This window comes from Myotis nattereri (assembly GCF_964212035.1).
Source record: "Myotis nattereri genome assembly, chromosome: 17".
NCBI classification, from domain to species: domain Eukaryota; kingdom Metazoa; phylum Chordata; class Mammalia; order Chiroptera; family Vespertilionidae; genus Myotis; species Myotis nattereri.
The window spans coordinates 25,162,680-25,177,541 of record NC_138092.1 but is presented as its reverse complement, the minus strand read 5'-3'; the positions used below and the strand labels follow the sequence as shown (position 1 = coordinate 25,177,541).

Here is a 14,862-nt window from a genome sequence, read left to right as displayed (position 1 = left end):
TATTCTCCTCTACTAAGGAAATAGTCCTTAATTTATATGAAAACTGACATCAACTGCTTTATTAGTTCTGATTTGTTTGTCCCCCCCCATTCCCCAAATAAGAAATGTTTTATTAGGTTGTTTTTTGTGTTTTGTTGCACAATACATTTTCCAAACATTTTGGCATTTGGGGGTGGAGGGCGGGGGGGTGGGAGGGGGTGCGGGGGGGGGGGCGGTTACTTTCCTTTGGAACTCCTCCCAGTTTCCTTGGTTGTGAGTCTGCAAACTTAAATGCTGAGAACCTTGTAAACTACACGTATGGATGGAACAGATGTTCCAGCAGAGTCCGTTGGCTCTAACACATTCTTTCAAACCAGCAGCTGGTGTTTGCTTGGCAGTGAGGAACTAACTAACATTTTACGTTTCCTCTCTATGTTGAGTATCTTGTCCCTGACACGTCATGGCAGCCATCTGGATTCCTGATCTCAGAGCTCCTTGCAAAGTTTAATGGATCTCCTGACGCCAGCTTAGCCTTTTCTGAACATAGCTCATGCCTTTCTTCCCAGGTTTAATAAATATGGACTACAATAACATGTTTAAAGTCATTTATTCTCCATGCATAAAGATAACATATGCCAAATGTGGAAGAATCAAATATCAATCAAATATTAAATAACCACAAAAGGCTAATGAAAACAGTCTTTGCGATTCTACTTTGCTGATAGAAGCACTCTCTGGGGATAAGCACAATCAATGTTTCAGTGTAAATTCTGACTATTTTGTGTGTATCTATATTTATACAAGTGTGTATATATATGCCGAATGCCTGCATAGTAGTCCATTGAACAGATATAACCTACTTCATTGAGAAATTGACCAGCACTTATATTTTCCTACATTTTTACTATTATTAATATATCATTGAACATTATTCATGCATATTTATATTTTTGTCTATTTTCCTTAAGATAAATTCCTATGAGTGTGATAAAAATGTATATGCAAAAAAATGTATATGCATTTAAAAAATTAAATATATATTACAAAAATTATACTCTCAAAGTTTATCTTCCTGTCCAAGGGCACACGAGCTACTACTCTCTTTTCAGCAGTTCTCATTTTTAAAATGGATATCCTCATTTTTAAAGTCTTTTTTTTCAGATCTGATAGGTAACTTTCTTATCATCCAGTAAGGTTAAATGCTTTTATGTTTATTCCCATGCTTGCTTTGAAAATTAGGCAGTTGATTGACTCATACCTTGCATTATAGTTCACTCTGAACTCTGAATTTTTAAAAACTTCATTATTCTATGAAGTAAGTAGTTCCTCAATAAATCAAACTTGTTAATAGTGATGCTGTTTTGCAAGCAAATGGATTTCCTTATGGAATTTGGGGAGGAATAAAAGTATGCTGGAGGGTAGAATTATCCTTGAATTGGGGGGAAAAAAACCCCATGATCTCTATCAATCAAAGTCACCTTGGAAAATGGTTGATCCTTGGGACTAGGTCTGGATAAAGGAATTCCAAGCATTTAATCTTCTTGGGAAGAGAAGGCAGTGGAGATAGGAAAATGAAATCAGAAAATTGAATCAGGATGCAAAGGTAACGCTAAAAGAATAGAAATGAAACAGTAGTGGCATGATTCCCTAGAATGGCAACTATTATCTTTTTGTCTGTTTATTCACTTAATAATGGTGTGTAGTAGGCTATTAATAAGGAGCAGCATGGCTTTTTAAAATCATTGCCTTCCCCTTAGGATATATTTTAGGAGATGAAGACTTGAAGGGTCTTATAGCTCAGAAGAGGCTTTCTTGACCATTCTACCTCAACCAGAGCCCCACCCTGTCACTGTTTGTCAGTGCCACCTGTTGCTTCTTTCCCAGCACTCAGCACAAGCTGACATTATCCTGTTTTCTTGCTTATGGTCTGTCTATCCCAATTGGAATGTAAGCTCCATGCAGACAGGATCGGGTCTTCCCTCTTCTTCACACCTAGAACACAGAAAACATAGAAGTATTTATTGAAGAAATGAATTTACTATGAAGTGTCTCAATATGGCAATCCTGAATTTAAAGAGTCGTATTTTATTTTCATGGTAATTTTCAATGGGATGGAATAGATGTTCATGGAATTCCATATGTGCGCTAGGCACAGTCTCAAGCACTGAAGATAGAATGGTGAAAAAGCGGGGAGGGTGTTTTTCTGCTTTGGAACTTACAGTCTAATGGACAAAAAGCCAAAACAAAAAATAAAACACTCTCTTTAAAATGAAAATATTACTTTTCTGAAAATATTCTCTGGGGAGAGTTGAGTCTTGAGCTCTCAATCAAGTATGCTCCGACAGAAGTCCATACCGGCCTCCTGGCCTTCACGAATATAGGGACTCTGACCTCTCTTAGTGTAGGTAGCACTCCACTTTGGTTAATGATTGGAACTGTGAGTGTTTTTAATATCCCTTTATAATCTTTTTAGGATTTAACTTCCAGTGCGTCTGGAAGTAGAGGCCAGTTAGTTACATTATCATTTATATCAAGCTGATTAAAGTTAAGTAAAGCTACTTTGGAAATCAAGAGCTGAGCTATCGTGACTATGCCTACAATGGTATATACCCCTATTACAAAACTCCGATCCCATACATTTTATTGGGTCTTTTAGGAGAGTGCGCAATCAGTAAGGGTTCCATTTTTTTCCCCCTAAGGAGCCCGATCATGTTTGGCTTTGTACTCTGATTTAAAAATCAGGCATTCATTCTATGTGTAAGTCCTCCAAATATCATCTGGGCGTCAGGCCAACTCTAATTTCACAAGCAGATGAAATGATGTGGGGTTTTTAGCTCTTTTTGTTGGCAACCCTTGTGAGCAATTGTGGCCTCTTTCATTTGGTTTGCGTGAAGCAGCGAAAGTGTTTTCTTGTGCCGATTTCAGCTGGCGGCTGGGAGTGTACCAAGGACAGATGCGGAGAAGTAAGAAATGACGACCATGCTTGTCACTGCTCAGAGGACTGCTTGGCCAGGGGAGACTGCTGTACTAACTACCAAGTGGTTTGCAAAGGTACATGTTTCCTTGGATTGACTTGAGCTTTAAAAGAATAAAAACTGGTGTGGCTCAATGGTTGAACATCAACCCATGAACCAGGAGATCACGGTTAGATTCCCGGTCAGGGCACATGCCCAGGTTTTGGGCTCCATCCCCAGTAGGGACTGTGCAGGATGCAGCCAATCAATGATTCTGTCTCATCACTGATGTTTCTATCTCTCTCTTTCCCTTTCTCTCTCTGCAATCAATAAAAATAAATATATAAAAAATTAAAACAAAGGAATAAAGACTGGAGATACTCCAAGACATCCTGGCTATTGGGGATATAATGCCTTGGCTATGGGCTTTGGAGGAGGAAATGAGATGCGCCTTTACATTTCTCATGCTTCCTTCTTAGTTTTGCTTCCCTGCCTCTTACTGATCTGAAATAACAAGGAAATAACCCCAAATTTTGAATTTAGCTAGAACCACAGTAATGAAGAGATGTTTAAAGTTCCTGCCTTGGTTTCCTAGAAGCAGAGCCTGAGAAAGGAATGCCATACGTGGAATTTATTGAGGGAATATTCTGCAGAAAAACCCATGTGAGAGAGTAAGGGAAGTGGGGGCAGAGGGAGGCGAGCAAGGATGCGGTCCCAGGTAAAGTTTCACTTTGGGCTGCTCTACAGCAGCCGGGAAGGTAAATTTGAGTTCTTACCCTGAGGCCAGGGGTCCTGACAGTTGGAAGCCCAGGCACTAGTAGCCGCCAGATGAGGTAAAGAAGGTTGATAAAGAAGGTCAGGGCGTCAATAGCTCCTGTCCTACCCCAAAGCCATGCATGCGTGTGCACTGACTTTGGATGCCTGATGGTATAATATGATGGTTTTCTTCCAGTAATAAATAATTGAAACTGTGAGTGTTTTTAATATAAACTTTATAATCTTTTTAGGATTTAACCTCCAGTGCATCTGGAAGTAGAGGCCAGATTAGTAGACTACCAAAAATATAAGATGCAGTTTCTGTCTTTAAGGAGTTTCAGTTGCCATGCACCCACTTATAGAAGTTAATGGAAAGATCCAAGAATATTTATGTAAAGTTTGCAAGTCACTTTTTGGTGTCTGACTTAAGTCCTTCCAAGCTGTGGCATGGGATATTCAAGAAGAGTTTCTGTTAAGCATAGGGAATCTAGACAATAACATTGTAGTAGCTATGTATGGTGTCAGATGGGTAATGGAATTATCGGGGTGATCATTTCAGAAATTATATAAATGTCTAATCACTATGTTATACACCTGAAGCTAATATAATATTATATGTCAACTGTAGTTGCAAACTTTAAAATACTAAACATAAAAGTTAAAGAAAAAAATTGAGGGGAAAAGCAAATCAGTTCTGAAACGTGTAGTATTCGGTTGTGGCAAGAAGGTATTACATTAATATTAAATTAGGAAAATTCCCCCTATCCAAATAATCATTGTCACTGTTGATAAAGCATAACTTAAATTGAAAATTTGTTTCCTCTTCCCTTTTATTTCCCTATGTAGTAAATGTACCAATAAGCCACAAAGGCTATTAGATGAGAAAATAAAGAAAAAGTCCTAGGTATCATTGGTCATTGAATCATTAAACCAGCTTTTGCTGGTTTAAAATTCTAGTTTCAATACCTTTGTGAGGCCCATGTGTGCAGGGTACCCTGGGTTATTACATTTTAGGGAGCGTGGTACTTACTTACACAGTTGTTAGTACTTAGATTCTTGTTGACCAGGGAGATTTCCAATGCTATTTACATGGGAGCAATTTCTCCAAAGTCTTGGTCACAAATTTTACTTATGTTTAAGGCTTGTGATTTTTGTTTGTTTTACAACAATTTAAGGTAAATTATTTTGATAATTTTTATTTTCTCTAAAAGAGGCCACGTTTTTTTTTTGTTTTTTTAAATCTGAGTTCTTTCTCTTCTCTGTCCTTAGAAGATGTAGTTTATGCTCTCAGATCTTGGTGGGAGATAAAAGTGAAAGAAAGCATTGGTTTTTATTCCTAAATTCAAGGGCTGTACACAGATCCATTGGCAAATAATCTATTGCAATCTCCCAGCTATCGTCCCTGCATATTCTAAACTTTTTCTCTCAACCTAAGAAAAGTGGTGCCATGCTGTCTCTGGCTTTGAGATGTTTAGTGGGAGGCGGGGAGAATGTTCCATCTAATGACCAAACAGTTTATTTCTGGAGGGAAACAAACATGAAATGTTATTCACTGACGCCACTGGTGTTTTTATCTAGAAACCATTTAGACTCCGAAGGCTCGCATAAACACCACTCGGGGTTATTAAACCTTAGATTTCCCGTTGTGTATGGGTGTGCTTTAGGAAGCCAAACCAGACACCAGGCTTTATTTCTGAGTTTCTTTTTGGATGGTGTCCCATAAGCAACAAATACCAACCAGAACACAGGTCCTGGAATTGTACTCTTAAAGGCTCTGGATGGCACCTATAATTTGATTCACCAATACATTGACCCATTTTCCTTATAGGAGAGTCACATTGGGTAGATGATGACTGTGAGGAAATAAAGACACCAGAATGTCCTGCAGGGTAAGTATATTTTATGAATAGCATGAAATTTTATGTATTAATTGATGAACTGTCACAGGATATAGATAGGCAAATGCTTAAAAAGGATGCAAAACTGAAATCCACTTATCCGGGCGAACTTGTGAATAATAAGTCAAAAGCTACAATGTGCATCTTGAAGTAGAGAAATTCACAGAAATATTTTTTCTAACACTTCTGACATGTCAGAGACTGGTATTCTCTATTCTCCGACTTAGCTGGAGATTTTACAAAGTGTATCTAAATGTCACTGAAGGAGGAAAGAAACATTTCTACAGAGATTTGTTTTTTTGTTTTTTAGTGTGTTTTGTCCCCCCCTAAAGTGCTGCTTTTGCCTTTTTTTGGGGGGGGTGGAGGGAAGACTCTAGAACTCAAAAATATCATCTGAGATGGTAACATCTACAAGATGCTATAGAAACCTGACCTACTACCAAAGCAGGATGACACCCCAGTACTCAAGTGGGACCAGCAGAAGGCACTTATGCTTTTCAGGAAACTGTTGAAAATTCATGGACCCTTAGAATGCCTGTCAGAAAAAAAATTTTCAACAAATGTGTTTTTATAAATGTATTTGTTGGAATGTGTTTTTGTTTTAAGCAAAGTTGGGACACCAAATCCAAGTATTTATTTATTTTAAATTTATTTTTTTTAAATATATTTTTATTGATTTCAGAGAGGAAGGGAGCGGGTGAGAGAGATAGAAACATTAATGATGAGAGAGAATCATTGATTGGCTGCCTCCCACATGTCCCCTACTGGGGATCGATACCAAAACCTGGGCATGTGACCTTGATCGGAATCAAACCCAGGACCCTTCAGTCACAGACCGACACTCTACCCACTGAGCAAAACCAGCTAGAGCTAAATCCAAATATTTAGATATTATCTCGATTCTGGCCTCCTTTTTAACTGTAATGGGCCACCTGAATGTCTTTGGACTGTTAGAATGGGATGGCAATGGTTTCTGACTTTAAAATGTGTTCAGTTATTTTTGAGGAAAAACCAGTCTAAGTGGTAGAAGCCTTGTTAACTGATAATAGTAATGATAATAATGAACTCTCACATAGTATTGCTCTAAATGCTTTATATGTGACTCATTTAAAATATGCCTTTTTATTATGTGGCTTCAAATAATCTCAAGCCTATATTAGCTGAATTATCAGAAACAGTTTTGCTTATAGTTTAGTAGTCTCAAGTCTGATTAAATAACTGAATATTTAGAATATAACAAAGGGCCTATTTCATCAGATCCTTCCCTAGTTAGATGTATAGTCTAGTCCTTTACTGATTAAATTTTAGAGATCTTCAATAATTTAAATTATTTTTGCAATTATTTTATAATTAAACCTAAAATAAATTTTTATTAGTGCTTAGTTCTAGTGACAGGAGTGCTACTGTTATTAATTTTATATCCATCCATTCATTCATTCATTCATGTATGTATGTAATAAATATTTATTGAAGCCCTACTGTGGGTCCAGAAAATAAAAAGATGAATAAGACACAAACTGTGCTTTGAAACTAGTGAAGAAGTTAAACACTTTAACAGATCATTATACTATAATGTAACATATCCTATATAATAAAAGCATAATATGCAAATCTACTGAACGGCAGAACGACCAGTTGGCAGGGGGCGGGGCTGGCAAGCAGGCGGTGCCAGGCCAGCCAAGGCACTTGCCAGTGGGCAGAGGGAGGGAACGGTGATGGGGGCAGGGACCAGTGGTGGCTAAGGGGCAATGTGTGTGGGGGAGGGCCGGCACCATCCCCTGATTGGCCTGTCCAGTTGCCTCCTGCAGGGGGAGACCGGTGGTGGCTGCAGTGGTGTGATGGGGGTGGCGCTGTCCCCTGAGTGGGCCTAAGCCATCAGTAGGACATTCCCTGAGGACTTCTGGACTGTGAGAAGGTGCAGGCTGGGCTAAGAGACCCCCCTCCCCCCATCCCCCAGTGCATGAATTTTCATGCACTGGGCCTCTAGTATAAATGATAAAAGAGGTATGAATTGATATCTTAAAGGATTTCAGAAGTGTAAGCAACTAATATTATACAAGAGAAAACCTTGAGCTGGGTTTTAAAGAGCAAATAGAAGTTTTCCAGATAGCAAATGAGAGAATGCATATTCTAGGCAAATATAACAGCTTTTTACATTGTGAAAAACCTTGTTTGCAATGTGAGAGGCAGCCATGGAGGAAGTACATTAGGGGATATCAGTCCCTTCACCTGCTATTTTATGATTTTGGCCATTTAACTCTGGACTTCAGGTGCCACAAATGCTATGTGGCTGGGAGCTCAGCAGTATCGTTGGTTTCATCTTGGAAATCATTGGTCCCAATTATTGAGAATGATTCAGCATAATGGAAACTCTGTGGCAATCATTTTTCTAAAGCTTAATGTGTTATGTTTCAGGTTCGTTCGCCCTCCATTAATCATCTTCTCTGTGGATGGTTTCCGTGCCTCATACATGAAAAAAGGCAGCAAGGTCATGCCTAACATTGAAAAACTAAGTAAGTCATCTGTAATCCATGACCTGCAAAGTAACGGTTCAGCTATGGGCTTTGAGATCTCTGGACACATGGCTGGAAATGTATGTTGTTACTGGAAATATAAAAGTAAAGATTAACACGTGCCTTTGGTGGTTTATAGAATGGGTTTCTATGCACGAAGTGATTCCTGCCAGTTCTTTTGTTCTGATCTAAACTTCCGTTCCCAGGGTCTTGTGGCACACATTCTCCCTACATGAGGCCTGTGTACCCGACGAAAACTTTCCCCAACTTATACACTTTGGCCACTGTAAGTATTTTTTCAAATGATATAAATTCAAAGGGCTGATTTCGTCCTGAAATGACTTAAAGGGAGATTTTTTAAAAGATGTTCCGTAGTGTTCAAAGAAAATGTTTCTGTTTTCATCATAACTGCCTCAGCTGTTCACAGTAAATGCCTTTTACGACGTTGTAGGTGACCCGATGTCAAAGTAACTTTAAAACAAACCCTTTTTTAGGTACAGTTTTCTCTGAACACACACATTAAACCTCTGAATTTTCAAATAAAAATGTTGACTTAAGGGCTGCTATGTATTAATTTTCAGATACTTCCATTTCTACCTTGCTTTCTTCTTTAAAAATATCCTTAATTAGCTTAATTATGCTTATTAGTTTTTGTTTAGGGTAGAAATAGAACTTAGAAAAAGGAAAAATGGATGTAGACATAGAAATGTTTTTGGAGGTACATAAGTAAATTTCAATTAAAGATTAATTTGGTATAATAAATTTGTTGCCATCTTATTAAATTGCAACAGTTGCCAAATATTAAACTTCTTTATAATAATGTCAAGTTTATCAGATGACTTAAAATCAGTCTGTAGGTAATATTTATGTTTGCTCAGACCCATACTTTTAGAAATTGTTTCTATAAAACCTTTTATGATAAGAAAATTTATAATAGAACTAATGTGGGTGGATTATGGTTACTTTAGTGATAAATTTCCTTTTACTCAAAGGGGCTGTATCCAGAATCACATGGAATTGTTGGCAACTCAATGTATGATCCTGTATTTGATGCCACTTTCCATCTTCGGGGGCGAGAGAAATTTAATCATCGATGGTGGGGAGGTCAACCGGTAAGTTTTGCATTTTGGGGTGTGTGTCTGTGCATTGAAACATTTCATCCCCAAAGTGGTTACCAAGAAAAGAGGTGCATGTAATTTTCTCACACTTAGCAATGTTTCTTTCTTTTGTTATTATGTATATATCTGTAGGTGTATGTATGTACATAATATACAGGATGGGGCAAAAGTAGGCTTATAATTGTGAGTAAATAAAATACAGTTTCTTCCAGTATTATTTTTATTAATTATTGTATTATTTCCCATACAAAAAATAATGCAAGAATAAATTATTTATGTACTCACAAACCTACTTTTCCCCACCCTGTATATGTATATAATATGTATGTGTATCTGTATTTATACATGTATGATGTATTTCTATAGGCATGTATATACATGTGCATCTGTAATCTACACTAATAAAAAAGAAAGATGCAGATTGACCGTACCTTTGCAATGTCCGCCAGCCAATCAGGAGTGAGTATGCAAATTAACCTAACAAAGATGATGGGTTAATTTGCATACACAGGCTCCGAGCAGCCAGGGGCGGGGTGGGACGCTTGCATTATTGCCATGGCAATGACTCAGGCATTCCTCACCACCCCAGCCGCTCCAGGCCTCTGGGCAGCATAGGAAGGCGGAAAGGCTGCTCCGGGTCAGAATGAAGGCAGAAAGGTGGCTCCGGGCCGGAGTGAAGGCAGTGCCAGCAGTCAGGGGAAGGAAGGGCCATTCTTGCAAGAATCTTTGTGCATCGGGCCTCTAGTGTATATATACAGATATTTATGTGTGTGTACATTTATGTGCAGTTATGATTATAAAAGCATGAGATGATAAGTATCTTCATTAGGGTAATAGTGGTGGAAATGCTGACAGAGGGATGAATTTTAGAAATATTTTGAAGAAGGAATAGTCAGGTCTTAATGATTTATTAGATTTGGGGGTACAATGAGAAAAAGGAGTGAATAACTGTAACTACCCCAAAATTTTGGCCCAGGTGACATGTGAACAGAAATAGGGAAACTTGCTGAAAAAAGGGAACTCGATGAAACCCACAGTAATTTAATTATTATTTTTTTGTTTGTTTAACCCATTTTTTTCAAAATCTTGGAAGTTCCATGTAATATGTGGAATCCTACCTTGCTGCTGGGCCAGAAAATTAATACTTTGAAAGAAATTATCCTATTTACTTCAGATTAAATGGTTGGGCAAAAGTAAAATGGCTTTCCACATAATATTTTTCCTGTGACTATGTGCTTGGTTAGGCAATTGCTTTGGTCACTCATGAGCAAAGCAGCAACGCAGGGCAATGGTTGTTGAAAGGACAGAACTGACTGAGGGTAGAAGGGTGATAATCCCCACAGAAACACAACCCGGTACACATAGTCAATCAGAAACCTGTGGGAGAAGAATGGCAAACGGTTCCATCTCATGTCAACTGTGACTGGGGGCTGTGTCTCCCTGGGGCACTGGTTAGGAAAGAGGGCTGGCAGACCTCTCTGGGGTCACCATGGCAAGAAGAGTGGACAGGGGCTGCACACATCCGTGTGTTTACCATCCTGAAATGATCTCATACCTGGAAATGTTTGCTGCTATCTGTGGGCTAAATACAGAATATGAAGTAAGAAAAAAAATGGTATTGCTCTATGAGAAAAGGTCATGGTGAAAAAATATTCATATCGCATAATAAGTCAGCATACAAGGCTAAATGTGGACTTTTCATTAAAAAAATAAACATTGGGAGACTTCCTGTATGTCTGTAGAAGTGTTTCTTTATAGTAGAAGGCCTGATTCTGCTGTCTTTATTCAGGCTGGGCTCCCAGAAGTCTATGATGACCTAGGTTGTGAACATTGTGAAATTTGTTTACGGGGTGGATTTCACACACAGTTTATGATAGAGGAACAGTGTATGTGTAAATGAAATGATTGAAATTAGAACTCCATCAAGCTGTTGCTCGTTGGTCTTTTGCATTAATTTTGTCATGGAAGCAGACTTGCCTGGAACCACAAAGGATATAGAGCTAAATAGTAATTTTATCAAATTGGATCGCTTTACACCAAATGTTGACATTAGGTTTCCTCTGGGTCGACATGACTCAGAAGATGAGTCCACACATTCATTAACTTCTGCAGAAACGGAGCAGAGGGATCGCTGTTAACCGGCCCCGTGAAGTGAAGCCTCTGTCTCGACTGTTTGCCTGTTTCCTAATGACGCTCGAAGTTGACACATTTGACCAAGTTTAGTCCTCTCCTAATGCTGACCAAGATTTGTGGTGAAACTGATTTTGCTTCTATCTTCTTGAACAAGACACCACCAAGAATTCCAAGGAACATAGTAGCTGAAATTTAAAAACATATTTTATTGAAATTTGGCCTATAGGAAAAACATGGGCAGAAACTATAAAAAACTACAGGATAAGAGTATAAGATACTATAAATAGTATAAGAAGAGTTACGCCTTAATAAATATTTCTTAAACATTTATATCCTCCTCAAAGAGGCTTGTACATTTCATAAAACACCAGTAAAAAAAAATAATTGGTATAGAGAGAATATTTATAAAAATATAATTAAAATATTTATAAAAAATAAAAATCTTAGATAATTAAGTTAAGCTCAAATTATTTGCTCTTATTTGTTCTCTTTTTGCATTTTTCTAACCATGCTGCCAATTTCCTTTTAGAAAAATTCTCCCAAAAAGCAGGGAGAAATATTTTGCTTTTTTTTTTTTTTTGAGAAGAAATAAACATTTGAACTTGACATTGTCTTCATCATGAACATTTCTCTTTATACAATTGGTTACCTTTTTCCCCCAATTGCAAAGATGTTACTTGTCACTGTAAGAATTTGGGAAAGTTCAGAAAAGTACAAAGAACAAACGATCTTGGTTTTGCCATCGGGATACGTTTAGCACCCCCTCTTGTGTCTTCTCTCCCAGTGCTCTCTCCTTGCACCCCCGCGAAGCCCGCTTCTGGTGATCTTGTCCCTTGAGTGCTACTGGCTGAAAGTTATTTATAGGGCTTCCTGTTGCCAAGATAATGCCAACATCAGCATGTGTTCCACAATACCAACATTTGAAAGTGCGGGGTCATCATTTGACAACATTGCATTAAAAAAAAATCCATTAGAAAACCCCATATTGATCTTACATTTCATATCTGCCAAATATTGCCTAGTACAGCTTTCTTGAAAATAGCAAGCCACTCAGTTTTCGAGAAAGTTGTTTGGAAATGAATACTCTAAGCTGTGTCCCTGAAATTAAAGTAAGTATGCAGACAGATCACTTAATGTGAGAGACTGGCCTCTTCAGGATCTGGTGCGGTGTTGAGGACCTGTGGGGCGCTCAGCACTTAGTTTGAGTGCACCTACTTGCTCACGGAGGTGCTGGAACATGAATGAATGAATGAAAGTCCAGGGCACCTGGGCATGCCAGAGTTTGTACATAAGGTGGAAATATACTGTGGACCAAACCCTGGAACACTGTTTGGAACGTTCTGAGATCCTTATCTCTCGGATCCATCCCCACGGGACCCTACCTCTGCCAGGCTGAGGACATCCGGGATCTGACAGGGTGCCTATGCTCTCCTGCCCCATCCCTTGCTTGCCAACTGCAACAGCTGCAATTTGGGGGGCTGAGGATTTTCATGCCCCCCACCCCCGCCCTGACCCCCTAAGGAGCTGGGAATCTGCAGTACTCTCCCAGGCCAGCCATCTCAAACCATGGCCTTTTGAAATCATGGCCGAGCTCCTCTCTGCCTTACATCTCCCAATTACCGCTTTGATCACAAAAACCAAAGGTTTTCTCTGGAGTCAGTAAGACACCCTCAAAGTCTGGATGCAATGAAACCAGAAAAGGGAGTGGCTGAGATTCCTAGGCCATTTTTTGCTTCGGTCTTATAACAAACAAGCCACTCTTCTCCTTCCTGTTTGCCTCCTAAAGTGAGTGGGTTTCTTCTCACAGACTGCTCTTCAATGGAACACATCCTAAACTGTTTTTTAACGTTTCTGGAATAACTGTATTATATTGCTTTCCATTATTGTATAATGCCAAGACACTGTTTTAAGGTCTTTAAATGTATTGTCCTTACAGCTTAGAATAAGCCTATGTGCTAGGGAATATTACCTATATTTTAAAGGAAACTGAAGTTCAGGGAGCTTAAGTAACTTGCTGGAGGACTGCAGGCTGGTAAATGACAGGGACAAGGCTTAACATCCAGCCACCTAGCTACAGAGCTCAGGCTCTTAACGGCCCTATCTTCTGCCTGACAACCGCATGGGCTGGAAATAATATTTTAAAAAACTTAATGAAATGCTTGGTTCGCCTAACTTATTCCAGGAACTTATTCCTAAAATTCCATTTCCTAACAGGCTAAGTAAAAGATACAAAGGAAAATCCAGAATAAAAAAAAAATAACCTTTCTCTTTCTTTTCATTCACTTAGTTTAAAGCAAAACGAGACAAAGCTAGGTTTCGAGATCCTGACATCTGTGTGCCAAATTGGGATTCTCCTCTGTAGGCTTTCAATAGTAAAGGAAACATATGGTCCACTCCTGGGTCCTTTGATGATTAGAGTTCTGCCACATACGTGCGATGTTCAGAACAATGATCAGACGAGAAAGGTACAGAACAGACTTTTGAGATGAAATAAGAGTTTTTAAAAATGCCACTAGAACCAGGGCAGAGCTTTTGAAAGCTGTTGCAGTGAGCAGATCAAATAACATTTATGGAAATAATGATTCTGATTTCCAGATGTGAAAAAAAAATCATTGCAAATAATGTGAAATTTATGGTGTGGGTAAAGTATCAGATAGCTGATCTAATATGCTTTAAAACTTTTTTTTTCTTCCTTGACCAAAGCTCAGAACATGTTATAAGACTCTTATTTTTCCTCATTAGCTATGGATCACAGCCACCAAGCAAGGGGTGAAAGCTGGGACATTCTTCTGGTCTGTGTAAGTTACCTTTATTTTGTCAATGTTTGTAAAATTACAGTGATGACTGTGTTTGTGAAACATTGATTCAATTTTATTTCATTTCAGTTAAATGGAAAAGTGCTTGAACTTACGAATATTTTCTGATTCAAAATAGCCTTCCAGTTATTTTTTCCAGAGATCATCTCTCTGTCCCCCCTTCCATCTCCTTCTCCCACCCTCTCTTCCTCTTCTATCTCTCTTTTATCCCATCTTTTCTTAATCAAATGTAAGGAAGATTTTCTCTTCCTCTTCTAGTCATTCCTTAAATTTCTCTGTCCCCTTTCATAGGTTTTTGATAACTTGCCACCCAGGGAATGTGTATTTGTCTTTGTTTATTGCCGTGGTTTGTGTTATCATTTTCTATAAATACTAGAGTCCCGGTGCACGGATTCATGCACCAGTGGGGTCCCTCAGCCTGGCCTGTGCCCTGTCACAATCTGGGACCCCTCAGAGGATATTGGAGAGCCAGTTTCGGCTCAGTCCCCGCAGGCCAGGCCGAGGGACCCCACTGGTACATGAATCCGTGCACCGGGCCTCTAGTATGCAATAAGATCTTTGGTTAATCTCTTCCCGCCCTCCCCCCTTCCCCCTTCCCTCTGAGATTCATCAGTCTGTTCCATGTTTCCATGCCAGTGCATTGAGCTTCTTCCCCCTGGTGGTCAGTGTGCATCATAGCTACCGGTTGAATGGTT

At 38.9% G+C, this 14,862-nt stretch overlaps 1 protein-coding gene across 1 annotated transcript in view; it reads left to right on the top strand.

The window, feature by feature from the left end:
• ENPP2 (ectonucleotide pyrophosphatase/phosphodiesterase 2) overlaps positions 1-14,862 on the top strand; it is a gene marked incomplete at its 5' end in the record, with an annotated part of 98,368 nt that overhangs the window by 35,052 nt on the left and 48,454 nt on the right. The window contains 6 exon segments of the mRNA XM_081111666.1: positions 2,905-3,030; positions 5,518-5,578; positions 8,003-8,100; positions 8,307-8,386; positions 9,093-9,212; positions 14,094-14,149. Coding sequence (XP_080967792.1) covers positions 2,905-3,030; positions 5,518-5,578; positions 8,003-8,100; positions 8,307-8,386; positions 9,093-9,212; positions 14,094-14,149 — 541 coding nt within the window.